A 23,054-nucleotide genomic window follows, 5' to 3' on the forward strand; every position below is an offset into this window, starting at 1 on the left:
AATTAGACCACGCAGTCACGCTGACAGCCTCTGAGGGCCGCTATGAAATTCTAACTGAAGTCTACAGCTAACCCACTTCTTCTCCCGTCGGAGGGGAAAAACACAAACACACACACTGGGGCAGTTCACAACACTGTTTGCAGAGCGCAACATACACAAATATTTTCATGGGACTGTGAGGGAAATTTGAGGTTTTATGCATCTTATCATTAGAGAGGTCCAGACCAACAGAATATATCCCAGATAGTAGCATGCATAGACTTTCATTGCTTTAAAGACAAGCAAAGGCTCAAATCAGCACTAGGAATGAAAACCTTGAAAGAGAAGTAGTAACCAACCAAGAAAGAACATGAGATGCAAGAAGCAGGTCGGCAGTCCCTATCAGCCCAGTCCATGCCCAACCACAAGGCCTCGCTGCCAAATCTGCTTACGAACTGCTGCAGCTCTCCGTGCCCCCGGGTGCATTGTTCCACTTTTCTGTCACTTCAGTCCAAATACAGGTTTGATAGAAAACACATGTAAATTGTATATAGTGTTGTATTACAATCCTGTTATTGTCCTGAAAATTGTCAATTAATATTCTTGCACTCATTGCGTTCATAAAATTGCAGTTCTGATCCATTTAGCTGATCCCTCGGGTCTTTAGCTTCATTCAACTTTGTTTATTTTGCACACCTTTTAACTCATTTACTTCGGCACTTTGAAATTAATCCCGTCCTGACGTTAAATCTTCTACTAAACCTTCTGTTGCATAAAAAAAAATGTTTACACCCCGGTAGAAAATGCCAATACATAAACAATACATTGGAGCTATCACGGAGTAGTCCACATCCAAAATGTCAATCCAGTCGTCCACTTAACCCCCACATCGAACTCTGCTGCACATCACAGACACGTTAATCACAGCGTTACTTATCCACGGTAACAGGGAAAGTGCGACCTACCCCGTACTCTCCCGTCTCCTGGTCAGTCATCGCCCACAGGTTGAGGTCTATGTCCCTGGCATTTTTGTCATCTGTGTGCACAAGTCCCGTCACTCCTAAAAACACAAACAATATCCCCATTAAGGGTCCGATTCATCATTATATACAGCATGGTCCTCATTACATCAAATTACATTTGCATTCACTGTGCACAATGAGAGCTTTTTCTATGCCCTCAAGTAATCGTGGCATACACTGAGCTTTGTTGTCCACCCTCGTCGGTTCTATGCTTTTTGTTCCACTGATTTTGACATTTAGTTAAAGATGACTCTGCAGCATCACTTCATCACCTTTTCGCTGTGCGTCTTCTCGTCTCTTGACTACTGATCACTGGAGAAAAAAAACTGGAAAAGAATAGTAACGTGACCTCTAAATAGAGAAAGAAAATGCATGCGCCGAGCCAGCATTGGATGAAAAAAAGCGTTTCCCTCCGTATGCCCGGTAAACATTGTCAAAACATCCACACAACTTTCCATTATTATTTTCAACATTGGCCCCATTTCCCTCTCTTTTTCCCCCCATCCTGCTCATCAACCCTTTTAATCTGAAGCAACAACATCCCATTGTTCTGCTTCTTCCAAAATAATGTGAGCGCAGATCATCTGGCAGCCAACGAAGTAAACACGGAAATGTGTGAGCGCCCACATCAAGCATCGAATGGCCTACTAACAGGAGTGCCTTGTGATAACGGTTCAATAACAATATCATTATTGCGTTGAAGGGTTATGTTTTAATATGATTTAGGCTTCAATTGTGCTTCCCAATAACCAGCCGGTCACTTGGACTCACCGCATGCACCTTACCCGGTTATCTGAGAGGCCACCATGGCTTTATGCAAAATGATTCCTGCTTTTACAGATTTAGTATGTATATTTAATTGGAATCAATTTGGCACATACAAAGTATATCTTGATCCTCTAAAACCTACTTTCATGTATAAAGCAGTTCCTACGAGTTAAACCACATTTGCTCACCCCAGAACTGGCGGTTCTGCATCCTCAGGGTGATGTTGATGCCGTCATTCTGGGCTCCGCCCTCCGCCAGCGTCTCCTCCAAGGCCATTGCGTACAGCACAAAACCGTCATAGAAGCTGCCGGCGATGTAGTCCATCTGCGGGGAGAGAGGCGTCATTTTTATCAACCGACAACAACTTTTCTTTAATACACACGGTTATGATGAAGGAATAAAAAAGAAATACATTCAGCCAATATTCAAGAGCCTGCTTCGATGAAAGTGCCAAATGCCAACAAACACAATACATGATCATTCATTTATAAAGTCTAATGTGCTTTTGCAAAACTTCCATGCTTTAATAGCTGAGATGAAAACAGTCATAAAAAGAAAGGCATTAATAGCTAACATCATTGTCAACATCATTAACGGCTGCCAGTTACACAGCACAGTGGGGATTTTTCTCTTTCTCTTTTCTTTATCTTATAAAAGATTAAAGAGGTCGGTTTTCAGAGGCTGTAACGTACCAACGATGGTTCCAAATGCACACCGAAATCCCTCTGAGCTCTGGCGTGGAGTTTTCTCTGGAAGTCCTTGTACTCTGGATTGTCAGGAGGCCGGTACGTTATGACGAAAACAGACTGGAGGAGACACGGTTCAAGAGTTTGGAGAAATACAATATTCAGCCAAACATTCAGTCCAAACATTTGCCTCAAGTGGCCTTTAAATCTATCGGTATCTTTGTTGTTATCACAAAAACAAGTTTTAGACATTTGTAGGAATTTCTCTGGCTTTGCTCTCGACAGGAAGAGCTAGATAGTTTTTCTTATCTCAACAGTCTTTGGAAACCGCCACAAACTTCCACAAGCAATTAACACCCTGAAGAAAACATATTGCCACATGTAGCCCTGTTATGGTTCGCAGACGAATTGACGCCTCGCGCGATCAGGAAAAAATGGGAGCCAGAATGTTGTTCTGCAGCCGAGGTTAGGAGCAGTTCATATTGAGAGTTGATGTTAAAGCTGTTTCATTCCTCTTCATGGTTTCAACTCGTCATCAAATGTGTCTCCAGTTGTAAGATTGCTTTCCTCTTGATATAAATTCAATCTTTGTGAACAGGCATAAGCATCATGGCACAAACTGCCATAACCTGATGAATGTGTGGAAGCTGATTAAAGTAGCTATTTGATGATTTTTTTCCCCCTATAATATATTGAAAAATAAAGGAAAACTTAGGTATTTTTTAACCTGGGTGTTATAGTCCAATGTTTTTTGGCCCAGTATTGCAAACCAGTCATCAGGAAGAATGCATTGTTTTACTTAAAATAGGTCAGCATCTTATTACCCTAACAGAAACGCACGATGCGTGGTGAGGTTACGGATAGAAAAAAAACATAATGTTTGTGATTTGCAAATAAAATATATAAAAGTTTCCATCGTTAAATAATTGCTTTCACATTCTCTAACTGAACAATTTAAATTACTTCTTTGACTTTTGCGGTGCTGTTCCCTAAAAACATATTTCAGAGGGACACATTTTAAGACTATAAGGGTTCTCTAAGCGTGCCCATAAAAAGGTGGCAGAGATGTGTGAGGAGTTATGTCTTCACACTAAGTCCCCTTTAAGTCCTGCATACGTTAATGTTTCAACTTAATGCATTTTAGCAAATATGTGCTGAGTCCATTATGACAGAAGTGGCCGTTATTAATTTGATATTATGCAAGATTTAAATTCATGAGGCCGCTCTCCGTCAAAACATTGTGAACACTAAACGAAAGAGAATTAAGAAAAGCCTGTGTGACATTTAGGGAGATAAATTAGACGAGCAACACATCTGTGCCCACTCTGTTATGTCTCAGTGCACTAATTTGTAGGGCTAAATATCTTCCTGTGAAAACACCCCCCCCATTAATTAATGTCAAGTGAGAATTTCAAGCCTTATTATGGTTGAAAGGATTGAGGGGTCTTTTTCCTTTGGGAGACACATTTTGCACACCCAATACCATGAATATGAAGCCTCTTAAGATTACTAGTTAGAGTGCAAATACAAGTGTCATTACCATAAAAGCTTCCCATGATTTTGATTTGTTTTAAGATACTTCTTTAAACAGGTGATATTTAATCAGAAACAATTGCTCCTGAGAGGATTTTAACCAATTGCCAGCTGGGTTTGACGACTTAATCCTGTGTTATTCAGTAAGTAGGGCCTGTTAAATATTATGGGGTCCAGAGGGAAAAACTAACAGAAACGGAGAATGAAATATGCGTTGTCAGAGACATCCAACTCTCATGCCAAATGGCGGTTTTGGTCTTGTATTATTTCCTGCCTCCAATTACAAAGCGGGTGAAACTATGACAGTCCACATTCAATAAATCTACAAAGAATGTGAGCACAGCCTCAATTTCATCAACAGATGAACAGCCTGTTGCTCCATACTGGCGCATGTGTGCCTATGTGCACGCACTGTGTGCGGGTGTTCTGGGTTCATCGTACCTTAAAGATGTTGATGGGATCGGCCCAGTCGGGGTCGGAGTTCTGCCACGGTTTGCGATCCGCCAGGCTCTCCGCAAACACGTCCAGATAGAAAATGGCGTAGTTTTCTGGGTCCTGGATCTCCCTCTGAAACAGTTTCATGATGTTCATGAAAGTGTCCAGGGGCCCGCAGATGTATACAACTGCAGAGAGAACAACAACGACAAAAACACATTGGTTATCTCACTCGTTTTTCTGAACTATTTCTTTTCAATAAACACGATCTTTGGATTTCGATTGTGATCTTTCTTCAGCCTGGTGCATTACAACAGATTGTTTTGTCTTCTTTCGGATGCCCTGAAGATAGTCATCGAAAAAAATCCATTTGTATCGGAAACAGGTCAGTAAACAAAACATTCAGGTCCTGATGCTCGACAAGATGGAGACAGTGCAGTGAAGCAAGTGAAAGTGTTGGTGGACACATTTCACTTGCTCTCAATACAAAGCTGGTGACCTCATCTACACCACAGGGCTTGCTAAACTGTTCTGATTGTTGTCAACATCTGAACTTGTGAGCCAGATTTGATTATTTACACTGAAAACAAGCGGTAAGCAGACACGAATAAATGCCAGATGTAAGAGACCGGTCAGCATCTGCAAAACAACAGTCAAGAACCAGCCGGACACAATAAGAGAGGCAGAAGAGCAGGAGGCGGGATAATGGTTTGGACATCCACTAGTCTGGGGCTGAGCGGCCCACTGGAGCAGTGGGAGGAGCCAGTAGCAGGTGGGCGGAGTAGATACACTCCTTGCTAAGTTGATGTTTCGCCCCAAATCTCCAAATTTCCTTTCAGCTTGCTCTGCTTGTGTTGATGTTTTGAACCTCGGCTGTGACCTGTGCTGAGTTTCAACAGATCCACAGTGAGCTGAGTAAATGCTTGCATTCTAGCTGACCAAAACTGTTTGTTTAGTGCAATATTTTCAAAAAAATTTTTGTTACACATCCTGAAATCAACAGTTTTCCACGAGTAGTGGATAATACACATGGATGGAGAAATAAAATATTCACCCAGACATTTCAGTCCAAATATTTGCCTCGAGTGACCTTTGATTCTGTTTATCTGTCAATTCTGCTATCGCAAAAACAGGTTTTAGACCTTTGCTCTTTTCTCCTCAAATATGTCAACTGTCGCAATGTCTGATCCAAATAGAATAGGTGGGGGAAAAAAATGAAAAAAATTAAAATCAAACATCTATCAGAGCAGCAAAGAAGATCGAGCCATAAATCCTTAAAAAATGTAGAAACAGCCAAGGGAAGATTCAAGCAAGACTGCACCAGCATCATTCAGTAAATGCCAGAGTGATGACTCTTTTCTATGAGGTGCAAAAGGAATTCTTGTGACGTTATTATAGAGCAGCAAAGTCTCCAGAGGGAGAAGGTCGGGATGGATTGACGGGACAAAACATTGGGCTTTAACACGGCCACCGCCGTTCCCTCCTGTTTTCAACTGACACTATTGCTCTGACCATGTTTGTTCCCTGATCATAACCAATTCATGATTATTGCAACCAAGGCAACAGATGTCCTACACCCTTAAGAAAGTTCTTATTTGAACTCAAACCAAGATGTCTCCTGAACCCAAACAGTGTTTTTTGTGCCAAAACTGATAGCGGTGCAAAATCAGACCAGATCAGATCAGTGATGTCGTAATGTAGTGGCGTTTTAAAATGTTGTCATTAGTTGTCATTGTGTCAACTTGTTGATTCCGTTTTTTGGGTTCTAGTTTCTGTCACAATAGGAAAAGAAATCTCATAAATATTTATTATAATCATTTGTATATAATAATATAACTAAATGTTTTTTTTAAATACTAAAAAATCCTTTATTTTTTGATTCAACAAAAGAAGCCAAAGTTCTCAAAGCAGATTTTTAATTTTAGAGCCCATTTTTGTCAACTTACTTGACATTTTGGATACTTGGTACAACAGACTAATTTCATTTGGCACCAAAAAAAAGCCCTGAGTTTCAGCATCCCTGCCTCCACAAACAGGAAGAGAAAATTGGACATTTTAGCTCAGCGAACAGGCAGACACAGTCTTGCTCAAAGACACCGCAGCAACACTTCATTGTTTGCTGTTGTAGGGATCAAACTTGAGAACTCTGTTACGGCCTCTGACCGTGTGTCCACCCACTACGTTTCACCCTGCCACCTACGCCTTCCTTCTGTTGAGCCGTGAATAAGAAAACATAGCAATATTTCCACTCGCAGTAGAGTATGTATGAGTGGCTGCTGCCAGCCGCCAGGCAGTCCTCCCAGTTAGCAGACATTTCCTCATGTGTGAGACCAAAGTCGGCTACTGCTTAGAACCCAACTCTCATCTCTTCCAGCGCGGTTCACCATGCCAAGGAGTCCTGCCGTCTCTTGGACAGCTCCCAAAATAAATGTCCTGCACAGCCGGGGGGAAAATGTCCTCCCGTGTTGTAGCAGTCGCACGGTGTTTGGACCTGCTGAGCCTTCGCTTCACACAAAAGCACATTAAATTGTTTGGTACACGTTGTTCCACTCCGAGATGGTAATCACCCCTGCTTCTCAGCACTGCAACAAAAAAGATCCTTCTTGCATAATGTAGGCTGTTATCAAGTCCCATATTCATATTTTTATGAGCCATGTTTGTTTGAAGAGCTTTACATAATCAAGTCTCTTTTGTATCTCCGATAAGGAGGCATGTTGTCGATACATACTGTTTGATTTGGTCCTATATGGCAAGAAATCTCATAAACTTGTTGACAGACTTCTCCAGTTGAGCCAAAGAACAAGGGATTTGTATTTTAATTCAGGATTTTCTACTACTATAAAAATAGGTGAATTCTGTACATCAAGTGACTTTCTGTCTCGTTGTGTATTTTGATGTACATATGACTGACTTATGAATGATCTCGCCTTCATCGCAATGTGTAGTTCTGGGAGAGCACTTGGACAATTATGCAACATATATTCTGGGGCAGCATATTATATTTACATGCAAATCACTTTATTTGGGTGATCTACCAGAAGGAATAGCAGGAAATGACAGGTACCTCCTGAACATATTAACAGTAGCAGCAAAAAAAGCAATCACTCGTAACTGGTTACAAACCGACCCACCCTCAATAGATGACTGGACTGAAATAATTAAAGAAATCCACGAGATGGAAAGAATGACCTTCCTTCTGAGACTGAGAAAAGACACATAAATAGCCCAAAATAGACCAAATATATGTAAAAATAAGGAAACTGGCAGGTGACTCGCCCTCCCTAACCTCACAGGTTTTTGGATGTTATTGGCTCTCTAGAGCACTATCTGTCTGGGGGGGCTCTGTTGTGAAGTAGACAACTTAATGCTTTTCCTCTATATTAGTCTGCATAGACAATTTGGCAAAACCAAATCTGTGAAAGCAACGTCGAGATTATCTATCCGTCTGCCGATGTTGCATCCTACAAGGTTTTTCCGCAGGAAACAGGATTCCTGAAATTACACAGAGGCGCTACCTGAGCCTCATTGTGAAGAGACACTCTTTTCATCACTCACTGAGAGCTGCAAACTACTGGCATATGATATTTTCTTCCACTCGTAAAGCTGAATTCTTCCTCTCCTGTGCCACTAATGGACTGAAAAGCATCAAGGTGAGAGTGTCCCCGGGCAATGTGATGGGAGCTGAAACATTCACAGTGATCTGAGTACTGCTTTCATCTCACACTGCGACCACAGCTAGAAGAGAGGCTCTAGTCCTACGAAGGAATTTCACTTGTGATGCTCTCTGCATAGAGCAATTCCATTTTCTTAAAAAAAATCTTAAAAAAAAAAAAAAAAGCTTACATCCACAGAATACAGTGTTGGCAAATAGCAGTTTCAATGAAGACTGTGAGAATGTGTCTCCGCCTCTGAGTGTTATGAAATGAGATAATAATGAAATAGATTTTCAGATCAGCAGAAAGGTTACCGTACTCTACAAAATGAGAACACTCTTTAGTTATGTCGGAGATGGATTGTGGCATGAACTTCAACAGTGACTTTCTGAAATGTTGACATTTTGTTTTTTCTGGATCTGGATTAACATTATGGGGCCGCAATGTGGCCCCTGTTGACCCCCAGTCAGCTACCATCTATATGCATTACATGGCTGGGCCCTGTCCCTCATCCATGTGTACATTGAAATAGTTATTGGTTGCAGTAACAGTCATTTTAGTGCAAAAACATCCTCGTTCTGAATTTTTTTAACTTTTAAACTTTTTTTCGGAAGTGGACTTACTTGTTTAGCTATGTCAATGCCCATTATGATGGTCCCTATTATTGTCTCCATGTTTATGTTGCCATTTGTCTGGCCCTTTATCTTAATACCGCATACAAAGCTCTGCTTGGCCTGATTGTCTTTAGCACCTCTAGAGGGCTCAAACGGGTGACGACGTCGGACTTTCTTGATCAGATGGATCGGCACGTAATTTCACAGAACTTTTTTTTGCTTTCGTATGAAAATTTTTTAGAACAATTGGATGAATACTGTGGCAGTTGGTGCAGATATTGAAGGAAAGTAGAGGAGGACTACTAATGACTCTGACCTGATGGTGGCGCTGATGATGACTCTGGGGATCGCCAATTTGTCCGAACCCAATGCAAAACTAATGACTTTCCCCATTCTAAAATGACATTACGTAATAATGCAGGACTTGCCTTTGTTGATGTTGTACTAGGCTGGTGCTAAATTCGCTTACAAATGTGCAATTATTCAAACCGTGACATTTGTAGGGGGGCCAGAGGGCAATGAGCTCATCTAATATTGAATGTAAAATCAGCACAGTAGCGACTTCCAGCTGTCAGAAGGCGTAAAAAGAAGGCAGTGGAGGAATAATATCTCACATAAGGAAAACTACTCAAGTAAGGTTCCCGAAAACCTGAGTACTTGAGTCCGACATCTGCATTTTCCAGGCATTAAAATGAGGAATTTGAGGAATTTAGAGGTGGTGGTGGTGGGAGGGGTTTTTAAACTCTGCAACAGCACGTAATGACTTGGTCAGCTGTCAAAGCTCCAATGATGTGTGGCTTCACATTAAAAGCCCCAGTTTTCCTTTCCCACCTCGGCTCGGCCTCTTGCCGTTTGAACCCAGCCGGCAGTCGGGTGACATTACAGAGGTGATAGCCCAGAGGTTATCTACTGGGATAAAAGTGAGTCATGGACAAGCCCTGACAAAGCCATTAGCTTCCTGACCTCAAGCTCACTGCAGTAGCTCCAAAATTAATTTGGGAAAGGGGGAAAGGTTGGCGGCTTGCAACTTTTACCTCACTGCACCGCCCCTTAATTACCTTTATGCTGTGTTTATTCCACTATTTGTTGACGCCGTTACTGTAACAAACAGATGAAGCTGTTTAAACAGTCCTGGTTTCTCAGTGCCAGAAACCATAATACTCCCAGATTTACTGGTTGTAAGCAGAACTTGCCCTGAGACGTCAAGCTTGTTCCAGATACGATTCCCTCCAAACTGTTCCCAGGAGTACAGGAAGATAAATGATTTTACACACACCCATGCACCATAGCTGAATATCAGGATAAGCTACGCATTATTTCTATATATATATATCAAAATTGAGAAGAAAAAACATGATATTTACATAATTGTGTGGAACAACAACAACAACGATCTCAGAGGAGCATGTGATACCTCGAGCTACTCTCAAAGCATGGAGATTTTTTCATTTAACTATTTAATTGATTCTTATCCTCAGTTTGGGGGCTTTTCCTCTTCGGAGTCATCACTAATGCTTGTTAACTCCACTTTAATAAAAACTTATTGGAAGAGTCACTCGCGGGTGTTTTCAATAATAATCCTTTGATTTAAGAAATTGTTCCTCTACTGTTGACAAATTTATGACCCAAAGCGTTCAGGAATATGGATAGAAATGTATCATACTGCCATCAATAAGAACAACCTTTGGTTTGACATGTTGTGAAAAGAAATATATGAAAGACGGCTTGTGTCTGTGCAAACACGGGGAGACGTCTGGTCTGGCTCTGCCCAAAATACAAAGATATGATAACCAACATCTCTGAAGCTCACTAAAATTAACAACTTTATCTTGTTTACATAATCTGTATATATGAACAGAACTTTTGCAGTTTTAGGGGGCGTTACCTGCTGTGACTATCTCACATGCTGTGTCTATGAAGCCTTTTTCATTGTTGTTCATCAAGAAATAGTTCCAGCACCAAACTTCCTCGAGAACAACAAACCAACATGCTTTCTGTTCTTAGGTCAGAGGCTTGATTCATACTTATGCATACTTAATACACAGACATGAGAGCAACTGATAACATTCACAATTGAAACAGGAGGAAAGTGGACTGGTTTATGTTTCTATCGTCACAAAAAGGTGGTGATGCGGTGCATCTACTCCTCCTCACTCATGGAAAATGATCAGAATGACAACAAATCTTGCCTTTAGAAAGTACAACATCATCAACTGCAGCCAGTGCACTCGGACCGAACTCAGATATCAGATATCATATCAATGGAAACAGAAACCATGTTGGAACCTGACCAAAAACACAGGAAGTCAAAGGGTTCGACAAAAGCTGTCCCCAGCTTATTACTGATAAAGCATTGTTTACCAATAATAAAGCCAATAGTTACTAAGAGGTATATATAGGAATCCATCATTTTGCACTATTTGCTTCAGCACTATTTTTATTTAACAAATGATGCACTTTATCAGCTCTGTTATTCTCAGCTGATCTCTGTCTTTTCTCATGCACAAACAAATGTTCAGAATCCACCAGACCCTCAGTCACACAATTAGCTTTACACAACAGCAGTGATGATGAAGTCAGCCACACAATGTTTCCAGTTAATTAAACCTAAGGCGAGAACAATGATGGGTAATTTAACTGCTGTGTGATTTACGCCTCATCAACAAACAGCTGTTAAAAACAAAATGACTGTTTAGCAACTCAAAATGTTAGTTTCCTTCATTCTAGGTCCCTTCAGTAGTTCTTAAGGATGGGAAGTCGTGTTATACCACACTGCTGACAGCTTCAGACATATTCTGTATCATCTCGCGCCAGCTCCTCATACGATGTTTCCACTGAGGAAACCAAGCCAGACAATGCTCCATCAAATGAAAATAGATGTCTTGTGCATTATTTTACGCACAATTCCCAAAAACTCCTCAAGACACATTTGGTATATTTGGAAACTTTAGCATCTCCACGAGAACTTTGAAAAGCATAAAGTAACGTAATTGTACTGGCTTATACATGCATTGACTCCTTTTGGGATGTTCATTCAAGTAAATGAGCTGCAGCCGCAAGAATGCGTAAAGTGTGAACCACACAGAAGGCATGTTTGGGCTGAGAGGGCACCCATATGATCACAACCCATGCGTCTCTCTCTCTCTCTCTCTCTCTCTCTGCGTGTGTGTGTGTGTGTGTGTGTGTGTGTGTGTGTGTGTGTGTGTGTGTGTGTGTGTGTGTGTGTGTGTGTGTGTGTAAAGAGCGCAGGTGGTGGTCCTCTGCAGGCCATAAACCTACAGCAGACTGCCCACAGCCTAAACATTCCTCTGTAATAACTCCGGAATAACCAGGCTGTTCCCTGCACCTATTCCAGTCAACCTCTGTCTGTCTATATCTGCTGGGAAGTGTGACCTCACTGTAGGGGAACGGAATCTCCCATTGCAGCGTTTCATAAAAGCAATGATCCAAATCTACCAGACGTGTTTTATGAAACTATTTTCGACTGATGAATTTGGGTCATTTCCCTCAAAGAACAGATATGAATTTGCCTGCATCCGTGCGATAACTCAAATACACCGCTTCCCATCAGGTTAATGGGAATTTCCTTCTCCATACCCTGAAATACCCTGACCAGCGATCTGCTCTATTTCAAGATAATGTCACACACACTTCAAAAACAAGCTTGTACACAGAACTAAAATACTTCTCTTTTTTTTTGTAATGAAAGAAATCTGGATAAGAAAATCTAAACGGGTTTTCTTTCTGTATGAACACTTCACGCACTTTTAATTAAAAACTTCCAGTCACATTTTAAAATCCCACTTTTTCCTTCAGCGTGAACTTACTTCTCCCGCGCTCCTTCATGAAACTAATAAGATCCTTGTAGTACTTGTAGTCATCCTGGTACGGCTCGGCCTCCACCGTGATGTTCATCTCAAACTTCAGGTTCAGGTAGATGCCCTCCGACAGAAAGTAGTGCGGCCGGTCGTCCATCCGCAGGTCGTGGTAGATCACAACTGCCCGGGACGTCCAGTTGAAGTGCGTGTGCAGGACGTTGGCGAAGTCCCCGAGCTTGGTGGTGGACGGCCCGCTGCGCACAATGGTCCGGTATTCCTCTCGCTTGTCGAAGCCGTACGCGGGACCTCCGGCTGTGATCAGCGGGAGTTTCCAATGGGACGCGAAACGCCCCACAGAGGCAAGCGGGTACACGCACCCGGGTCCGAAGAAGGCGTCCGGGCGGTTATAGAGCTTGGCGTCCACGGCGACGACCTGCGCCAGGCTCTCGGCGCACGAGCCCGCGATGGGGTCTTCCGTGCTGTAGTTCAGGATGTTGATAAAGCGGCCGAGTAACAGTCCGTGTTTGCTGTGCAGGTCCTCGTGCGCCATGAGGATAGCCGGGAGGACGCGCGGTCGAGCCCACGGGTACTTGTGATGGTTGTCCGGGAGCATCACCGCCACGGTGATGTTACCTCGGCAGCCGGGGAGGAGGCAGCAGGACAGCGCAGCGAGCAGGCAGCATCCCAGCGCGCCTCTGCATCCCATCTCGCGTCCCAGGCGCGTGGAAGTCCCAGAGAGGAAAGTACGGCCACGAAGAGCGCACCGTTTGGAGAGGAGACACGTCCGGCTTTGGCACCCCTACACCACACCATAAGTATCCGTCTCCGTCTCCCTCACTCTCTGTCTCCTTCTCTCTTTTCTCAAACGTCAAACAAAAGTGGGTAAGGGTATCATCCCCTCGTGCCAGCGCGGCGGTGCCATGCGTCTCGTGGAATTGAGTTCCCGTATACTTCCCAAAGCGACTCCTCCAGCGCAGCGTGGTCCTCACACTGACAGCCTCTCGGAGAGTGATAACATCCATCCAGATGACTGCGACTTAAATCAGAGCAGCCCTCTGCTCGGCCCCCACGCGTCACACACTGCAAGAAAAGTCCACCTCCATTAGTCAGTTGACCATTAATGGAGACCTTAAAGTGATTATTTCACCGGTAAATATGTTGCCTAATACGTTTTTAGCGAGTTGGGATGGTTTTTAATGTAGATCAAACACCGTAAGTGAATATGTTATTATGAAAAAAAGATATGTTTTTTTGTTGTATTCTTCCTTCTTACATAACAATCCTGTCTGAAAAAATATAAAAATAAAAAACTCACAAATTAAACTGCACTGGAGGCCAGGGGATGATCATGTTAAATTGAAACTGTGACAGTAAATCAAAGTGCGACAGACTGGACAAAAATACTTGACAGGCCTATTTGTTCTCTCTTTTTTTGCAGTGTATGAATTAAACTCTCAAAACGACAGTGAGTCGCCCCCTGCCGGCCACTTCACACAGCGCAGCATGGGTCAGCTAAAGTCTCCTGTGCGTAATTACTGCAGAGCAATTGGGGATTATTTTAGGGTTCAGCTTCTAATTATTTTTTATTTAATTAAGACTATAAGTGCCATCTGATATATTAAAAAAGTGGCCGCCTGTTGGTGATGCTGTAAATGGACTGGTTGATTTGATTGACACAAGTGGCAGCGCATCAATCAAAGTGACTGAACTGCTCCTCCTGCTGGCCTGACCTTCGATGTTTAAGGGAAAGTTAAAGTCCCTGTTTGCTTACGTGTTGTATTACGTTATTATTATAACGTGAGCCTGCTGAAGGGGAAAATGTCATCCTACAGTTTTGGAGATGTTGGCCCAGAGACGTCTGCCTTCTCCTCAATATAATGAGACTAGACAGCACTTGAACTATATGTTAGTTTTCATGAAACTACAACAACAAGTGTTATTGTTGGAGAGAGGGCAGGCATCTCTCTCCAATCTATCCTATCTTCAAAACAATATATTATTGAAAAAACATCTCTGATTTACAGCACACATTTTGACTCGTCACAGCAGTAAAAGCTGCAGTAAGATGAGTTTTGTCCCACACACAGTCTGTGCACATGTCTTCAGAGAGGTCAGAGGTCAGCGCTCTTCTCAGTGCCAGGAATAAGAATCTGAAAGGATGCTCGTCAAGAGATGTGAAAGGACCGCCCCCTGCAGTATTCAGCAATATGTAGCACAGTCTAAAAAGTCTGGATGCTGCTTATTACTGCTTGAATGTGTGTTTATTTGTTTTCGGTCCAGCTGTGATCGCCTCCCCGCCCACACAGCAGCACCTTGAATTAGACATTAATGACTCATCCTATTAGAGCTTTTCGAGAACGCTTCAGATGTCGGCAGTCACCTTGTAACTCATTTAGTTTGGCAATGAGTCATTGTACTCTTATACCAACACTCACATATTCCAGAGCATATTGCTTATTGCAGCCACTAATACTGATACAACTTGATGGCTCACACATATCTGCACTCTGTTTGGCACAGGTTGCATGTTAATGTTTAAAAAAGATATGCAGTGTAAAACTCTTTATTGTAGTTTTTCACAGGAAGCACTTTATTGTTATTATCGTTAAAAGATACTCAGTGCAAAACATATCAGCAGTCTGTTAACGTTAAGTTGCAGAAAGTTTGTCATAGATTGCACGTCAGTCACCAGCACAGCCGTGACCTTGGCTTGCTAGCGAGCAGCTAACTGAGCTTTATCCATGCACAAATGTAACATTATCTTCTCTGATGTGTTTAATCCACCGACTCTTTTAAAAAAAACAAGCAGGGCCCGTTGTCCGTGGGAGTCCATCCCAGTACACAACACACAGGCATCTTAGTTTCAGCCACAGACGTCACTTTGGAGGCTTTTAGTAGTGTCGTCTTTCTAATTACACACCCGGTCGAAAGCCTTCTCTAAGTTCACAAAACACATTTAACGTCTTCCAGACGTTCCACACAAAACCTCTGCTGCAGGATGCTACCTACTGCCAACCCCGCCAGACGCAAGCGAAGGCTGTCTGGTGCTTTATCAGTCCTGCCAGACATAAAGGTTTTACAATCCTGCAGCAAACAGGCTGTCGGTCCAATCCGAGTCGCTGTCCTCCTCATCCCATCGGCAACCCCACCAGACGCGAGGCAAGGCCCCCGTAGTCCTCTTCTCTGGTCCTCTTGGGGGCGGATCGAGGCCTGAAGTGGAGGGCGCAGACTCGGCATAGTCCTCTTCTCTGGTCCTCTTCTGCCAAAGACTCTGAAATGGGAACTTCTGGGTGAGAGTGTCATCTTCATCTTCCTTCTCTTCTTTCTTCTCTTCATCGTCATCCTCCTCCTTGTTCTCGTTCTTGTCCTCCTCCTCGTCGTTCTCCTTGGACACAGAGCTGTTTCCCGCTCTCGCTGTCTTCCTTGTCGTTCTCCTCGTATTCATCCTTGTCTTCATCCTCGTCGTCATCCTCGTCCCACTCTGGCCTCTCGGACCTGTAGCTGTATCCAGGATCTTCCATCTCCCAGTAGGACAAGCTGTCTCCCCCATAGTCTCCCCAGTTCTCTCCCCCGTAGTCCTCCTCGTCATCCTCCTCTCCCTCGGCGTCATCATATATGACCTGGGGAAGCCACCCACCTAGACCCCAATCCACAAGCACGACCCGGCCTTCACCCACAAATGCATTCACATACCTTGCTTACCTTCGTCGTCTACGGCGATTGAGCAATACAGAAAGAGAGACATATTAATTATTTTCTCATATTTGTATTTGATTCATACTAGAGTTATTTGTTTTATTCTTTTTCAGTGATCTGTTGCTATTCAGTACAGCTATGAGTTGTAAACCTTACACAATCCGTCTCTGCAATACGTATTGTGATAAAACACATCGGTATTAGAAACGAAATTAAGAGTGAAAGAGACAGAAAGAGAGAAAGAGAGAGAGCAGGAGAGAGAGAGAGAGAGAGCAGAAGAGAGAGAGGGAGAGAGATTTCATTTTATTGTATCCAGAAACCTTTAACTTTTCTTTTCTTTTAACTAATCTACTGTAATGTTATTATTATAATACGTTGGCAATATTGTCTTTTTTTTAACATTCATGCTAATAAAGCACTAATAAAGCACAATTGAGAGAGAGAAAGAGAGAGAGAGAGAGAGAGAGAGAGAGAGAGAGAGAGACACAGACAGATTATTGAGGTCAAAAATTTTCATAATGACACTCTTCCATTTTTATTCAGGCCAGATTAACGAACAGACAACAGCTAACTGAACGTAACTGAATGTTTGTTATTCTAACTATGTCATTCTGTCTTTCTAAATATGTGCATGTTCTCATATATATTGTCATGAAGTGAATCATGTCATAATGTTTTAATACAAATAATAAATTACCTTGGTAATGAGCCTTTTTAGTAGTGTACTATAAACAGTATCAACAGTGTATTTTCTATACTCTATTGTTATTAATAATATCTCTGTTCACTTTGTAACAGTAATTGTTAGTTCCCAATATTATTGTGACTGCCTTGGGGCCAGTGGGATCTGCGCTGATAAAATATCTGTCACTTTTGACGGTGATATAGATTATCAGTGTTACATTAAACTGACTCATTACTTTTAAAAAACTTATTAAATTGCATTTACTTTTACTAGACTAAAATGTGAATGATTAATTTAAGTATTTTAATTTTTAAACCTGCTACAATTATACTAAATGCACTTACATTTATATCGTAGACCGTAAATATGTTTGCCCTTGACAGCGTTATTTTTAAACAATAAGTTGTAATTAAGTGTATCCAACTATACTCTTTTTTTAAACAAATAGTAAGCGTTTTGGATATACTTCAATCTTTTAAATAAGAACTTAAAATCTAACCATACAAGAAGTATTTGTTTAATATACTAAAATATGTAGAAAACTACCTGGAAGAACTGAGTCATATTTCAAGTACATTTGAATTAAGTATATACACAGGTGTATTTAAATAAACATTATCGTATGTCTAAATAGTGTCAGTGTATTTTAATTTGTATTACACATTAATAGTCTTACTATAAAACAACACACTTTAAATCATAGAATATTTCCCGCCCATATTTACTGTGCGTCACATAATATCCAATCTTACAGATTGACTATGATTTATAAAAGTTTGGGGTCACTTAGAAATGTCCATATTTTTCAAAGAAAAGCACAGTTTTTTCAATGAAGATAACATTAAATTAATCAGAAATACACTATATGTTGTTAATGTGGTAAATGACTATTCTAGGTCGAAACGTCTGGTTTTTAATGAAATATCTACATAGGTGTATAGAGGGCCATTTCCAGCAATTATCACTCAGTGTTCTAATGGTACATTGTGTTTGCTCATCGCATAGAAGACTAACGGATGATTTGAAAACCCTTGTGCAATTATGTTAGCACAGCTGAAAACAGTTATGCTGGTGAGAGAAGCTATAAAACTGGCCTTCCTTGGAGATAGTTGAGTATCTGGAGCATCACATTTGTGGGTTCGATTATACTCTCAAAATGGCCAGAAAAAGAGAACGGTAGTGTATATCGATACATATTTAGGTGGACAATAAAAGAGCAGAATGAAATAGGAAATACTGTTTCCATTTCACTTTGTGTAATCAAATCAACCTGAGACATGCACAGCAGCAAAGATTCTACATTTCCTCTCACACTTAAAAAACAAGAGGAGGATCAAGAGCTCGGACTAAATGACTTTCAGGCTGCTACAACTGCTGTTTGTGATGCTGCATAACAGACAGGAAGTTCTAGAAAAGGTTTTAATACAGTGTTGGTAAGCTTGTGGAAAAACGTGAAGAGATGGTGCATTACCCAACATGCATCAACATAAAAGAAAAAAGAAAAGGCCGCCCACACACCTGTTGTAGCTCTGAATGAGTGACTTTATATCCTCTGGTCAAAAAGCCTGTTAGGCGATGACAGTGCTCAAGCTGAGGCAGCAACATATATATATATATATATATCATAGCAGACAGTTGTGTTCCCATGATTCATACAAACATACATCCCATAATTAGTTAGTTGGGAGATGACTACACAGGAGACGTTTCCCTGATGGGAAACACTGACAAGATTGTCAACTTCTACATTCTCATGTCAGGCTCCATATTAGCCCTTCAAACAGAAACACAACTAAAGTGTTTCAGAATAGTCACTGCTGAACAGATAAACGTACTGATATGTGAATTATTAATCACAAAGCGGAATAGGAAAGGTCAAATAAAAAGGCCAACAAATAAAACAGTATGCATGTTTTCTTTGCCAGCGCTACCAAGTTAACTGCAGGTTTGTTCTTTTTTTTTTTTTTAAAAAGGAGTCAGTCCGTCTCTGGGTTCGCCGTCCTTCACTCCTTCAGCCAGCTGAGCAGCTGAGGTGTGTAATAGGTGATGATGATGTCAGCACCTGCATCACAGGGCATGGAGAGAAACACAAATAAATAAAAAAAATGAATGAAGTCAGATTACATCTAGAGCTGAACTGATACAGAGTTATAGTGACATCAATTTAGAGTACCATGAATTGAACAAAATAGTTTTAATGCACTTATTAGATACCCGTGTACCCTGAAAATAATGTGTATGAGCAGGGATACACTAATCATCCATCTTGCTTCTTCCGTTCTTCCCATACTGTAACTACTTGCGTCACATTTTCCCATGCTAAACGCTGTGCGGCACCATGAATGCCTTCCAGGAGAGGCTGTCCATTATCCTGTCTGTATGACAGCAGGCTTTTCTCTCCATACGCTGAATCGTAAACTTTTAAGAACAACTGTTGACTCTTGTCTGAATACGAAGTCGCACAACGTGTTTTACGGTCCTCTTAGGGGACCTTGAGCCGACTGAATCTAAAGAGGCAGTCACTTGTGAAGACAACGCGGCCGTTTGAAGAGTCATCCACTCTCAGGGTTTTGAGTGCTAACAAAAGCTGGCTCAGTGTGGACGAGAGCCGCACCGGGGTGGGGGGAGCCTTTGTCCCTCTCACCTGCCCTGCGGAAGGCGGTCATGGCCTCCATCACGGCGGCCCGCAGGTCGAACGCTCCGGCCTGCGCTCCATGCCACATCATGGCGAACTCCCCCGACACGTTGTACACCGCCAGGGGATGATTTGGGAACTGAGGAGATATAAAATAACGTCAAAATATGTGCAAACGTCCTCCAAAAAGACACAATACTTCCAAAATGATGGGTTTTCCCCTAAATGCAGAACACCGACATTGTTCTTCGCTGACCCCATGACCGGTTTGGTTACAGACCTTGTCCTTGACTTCTCTCACGATGTCCAGATACGGCAGACCCGGTTTCACCATCAGCATGTCAGCTCCTTCCCTCACGTCTCGCTCCTGCAGCAAAACAAAACCAACGGTGAGGCGACTGCTTCAGCACCCGCAAACCCCCGAATGTTCGCTTGCAAACACACTCACCACGGCCCGGATGGCGAGTCCTCTCGCTCCGGGGGGCAGCTGGTAGCATCGTCTGTCCCCAAACGCAGGTTTGGACTGTGCAGCGTCTCTGTACACAAGCACAGCAGAAAGAGTCAGCCTGTCCCCACCTCAGAGAGACGTTTCACAGATCACAGATCTGTTTACACTCGATCCTAAAAAATGCTTCCTTACCTGAAGGGGCCGTAATAACAAGAAGCAAACTTTGCACTGTAGCTCAGCACTGAAGCCTGGATGGAGCGCAGAGAGAGAGAAAAAGATGAAGATCACCAACAATTAATTAATCCTACGAACAAGTACTGTGTGTATCAAAGCCTACTTGGGGTAATGTTTGCTAAAACCTACAATGCCCAGCTGTTTTTATTTCTTAAATGACAGTATATTACTGGCTGTTTTTAAGGATTTACATCTTCTCTTGAGCTTTTGTCGGACCATGATCACTTCCATTGAGGTATGCTGGATCTGAAAGTTTCTACACGTCTCTTTCTTCAAACTGCAGGGATGTGAAGTCCATTACCTTGTTCCCCATACCATTAGATAACAGGGCATGTTTTATGGCTCTGACTCTTCCATCCATCATGTCAGAGGGAGCGATGATGTGACAGCCTGCAGAGCAAGACAACCCGATTAGCATTAGTCATTATGGGATGACATCAGCTTTAAAAAGCCATGTACGTAGTCAAATAACCAAATAATCATAATGCTTGTTCCTTAATTGGAGACATTCTTGTCTCGAAAAACAGGATTTACCAGCTTGTGCGTAGGCCAGAGCCACTTCTGCTAGGCGCAGACAGCTGGCGTCATTGTTCAGAGTACCGTCTTCGTTTAGGATACCTGCAGGAAAAATAACATATGTTTATGCTCACTATGTCTCAATTTCTTTACGCTGCCCTTCAAGTAAAAAAAACTAAACAAACAGAAGGTAGGTCGTCATCTAAGACACTGACCACAGTGTCCGTGGGATGTGTAGGGACACAAGCAGACGTCGCACGCCACCAGCAGCTCCGGGAACAAAGATCTGATCTTCTTCACCGCCAGTATGGCAGGCGTGTCGTCTGCGTCGGCGCCGGAACCCCTCTCGTCCTGACGGGGAAGAGCCAGATCACAGTGTGAGTGTGTGTGTGTGTGTGTGTCTTTGAGCGTGAAGAAGAGCTGGTTTGCTTACATTCAGATCCTGACATTCCACAATCCTGGACTCTAGTCTGCTTGTAAACAGAAACAAGCGCATTGGTGCGGTCCGATACTGTGAAGCTGGGCAGACCGGTCAAGTCCTTCCACACATTGCCTCGCAAAAACCATGAAAAACAGCCACGCACCAAATGTCCACATAATGTATTGTTATGAAATATTGATGTAATAGTAGTAAGGAATTAGTGCTATGATGCTGATGTTAAAAAGACTACGATTAATGTAGATCCCACTGTTGTGATTCTATGCACTATTTTACATATTACATATAAATATTGAATAACCCGTGTATCATGATACATATTGTATTGCCAGATTCTTGCCAATACACAGCCATAATTCATGGCAAGTTAAATATTTGAAAAGGCCTTACAGTGTTGCTTTAAGTTAAATTTACACGGGCTGGGTGATTTAGAAGCCAGAAAAAATTAACATTAGAAAAAGATTGATTTGGCAATAATATACAACACAAGACTTCAGGAAGACATTTTATTTAACTACTTGAACAAAAGCGAACAAAAGCAAACAAGGCACAAAAACACATTGCATTATCCCCCCACCTCTGTTTGTCTTACATACCTTTTCTATTATTGCAGGCACACCAAAAATCAGCACACATTTCAAGCCGTTCTCCACAAGCGGCCGCAACATTCCCTCCACCTTGTTCACCCCGTATCTATGGACGGGGACACATTGGAACAATACACCAAAACACAAAGGGGCCTTTTAGGGAATGTCTGAAATCGCAATGAAAACAATCGTCCTTATCAATGTTTATTCAAAACAATCTACGTTATTTTATATATATATATATATATATATATATATATATATATATATATATATATATATATATATATATATATATATATATATATATATATTATAATAATAATAATAATAATACACAGAAAAATCAAACAGAGACTCAGGGAACTGTGTGCTGTTCAGTTCCTGTTTCTTGTGATTCAAGTCACAAAAAGGTCGAGGGAGGTTTGCAGTTTGGTTTTGTTGTGTGAGAAACAAAAGTCTAACGGATTCTTTTCTTATCTTGGTCCAGGTCCAGCATTTGGCTCTGGGTCCACCCTGCCCGACTACTTTTATCTAAAGACAACACCCTTAGTGGTTTCACAGCTGCAGGGAGACACTGTGCGTGTGTCTCCCTGCAGCTGTGATGCGTATTTTGTTTAAATGAAGACTTTATTTATTAGGTGCTTTGTTGCCTGAATGTGATCGCTTGTAACTTTGGGATGGCCATGATGGGATTCGTTGCCCTTACCTGGCCTGTCCCGGCAGGCTGCAAATTGGCTCCACGGCATCTGCACTGTCACTGTAGGCGAGAGTGACAAAGAACCAACATTAACACCTTGTCCATTTAAGCTTCACGTAAAAAGAATACTGTGCTGTGTCCAATTCCTCGTGGTGAAAACACAGTCCATGGTTGTTGACCCCTGACCTCATCCGCCAAACCTCCTGTACATTTGCTTGTATGCCTTTTTTATGTGATTTGGAAATATTTGTCAGTAAAACGCGATGGATTTCATTTACGTGATGAAGATCGGGTAGATGAGATTGTCGGGCCTTAAGTCGGCGGCGCTGGTCTGCCAGTATCGGAGCGTTGGATGGAAATAGCCGCTGTGGAGGATGGACTCTGCTGGTGTCTGCATCTTTACCCTGAGACAGAGAGACCATTAGTAACAACACACAGAAGGTAACACAGGGAGGAGGCCAGGTCCCGTTAGTCACAATAGCATTCTCACACGCTTCATCTCGGCTCAGTCACCATTAAAAGTGAGCAAGCATGCGTGAGGCTGCTTCTCCAAACAGCAGCTTGGCTGCAGGTTTTCAAAAACTCTCTCTCAAATTTCCCCCCAGT

The 23,054-nt window shown here is 42.1% G+C and overlaps 2 protein-coding genes across 2 annotated transcripts in view; both read right to left on the reverse strand.

The window, feature by feature from the left end:
- npr2 (natriuretic peptide receptor 2) overlaps positions 1-13,321 on the reverse strand; it is a gene marked incomplete at its 5' end in the record, with an annotated part of 45,164 nt that extends 31,843 nt beyond the window's left edge. The window contains 6 exon segments of the mRNA XM_079235099.1: positions 945-1,039; positions 1,958-2,093; positions 2,462-2,575; positions 4,430-4,611; positions 12,518-13,255; positions 13,258-13,321. Of these exon segments, the coding sequence (XP_079091225.1) occupies positions 945-1,039; positions 1,958-2,093; positions 2,462-2,575; positions 4,430-4,611; positions 12,518-13,255; positions 13,258-13,321 (1,329 nt within the window).
- A 4,765-nt stretch (positions 13,322-18,086) lies between these two features.
- On the reverse strand, positions 18,087-22,845 carry alad (aminolevulinate dehydratase; the record flags this gene model as incomplete). Its single annotated transcript, XM_079235101.1, has 11 exons — positions 18,087-18,951; positions 19,534-19,663; positions 19,805-19,891; positions 19,973-20,060; positions 20,165-20,220; positions 20,508-20,596; positions 20,741-20,824; positions 20,938-21,073; positions 21,758-21,854; positions 22,458-22,508; positions 22,727-22,845. 11 exons carry the CDS (start codon positions 22,843-22,845, stop codon positions 18,893-18,895), a joined length of 996 nt encoding a protein of 331 aa, XP_079091227.1. The 3' UTR covers positions 18,087-18,892.
- Positions 22,846-23,054: the final 209 nt, after the last annotated feature.

Source organism: Taurulus bubalis (genome assembly GCF_910589615.1).
Source record: "Taurulus bubalis genome assembly, chromosome: 19".
NCBI classification, from domain to species: Eukaryota; Metazoa; Chordata; class Actinopteri; order Perciformes; family Cottidae; genus Taurulus; species Taurulus bubalis.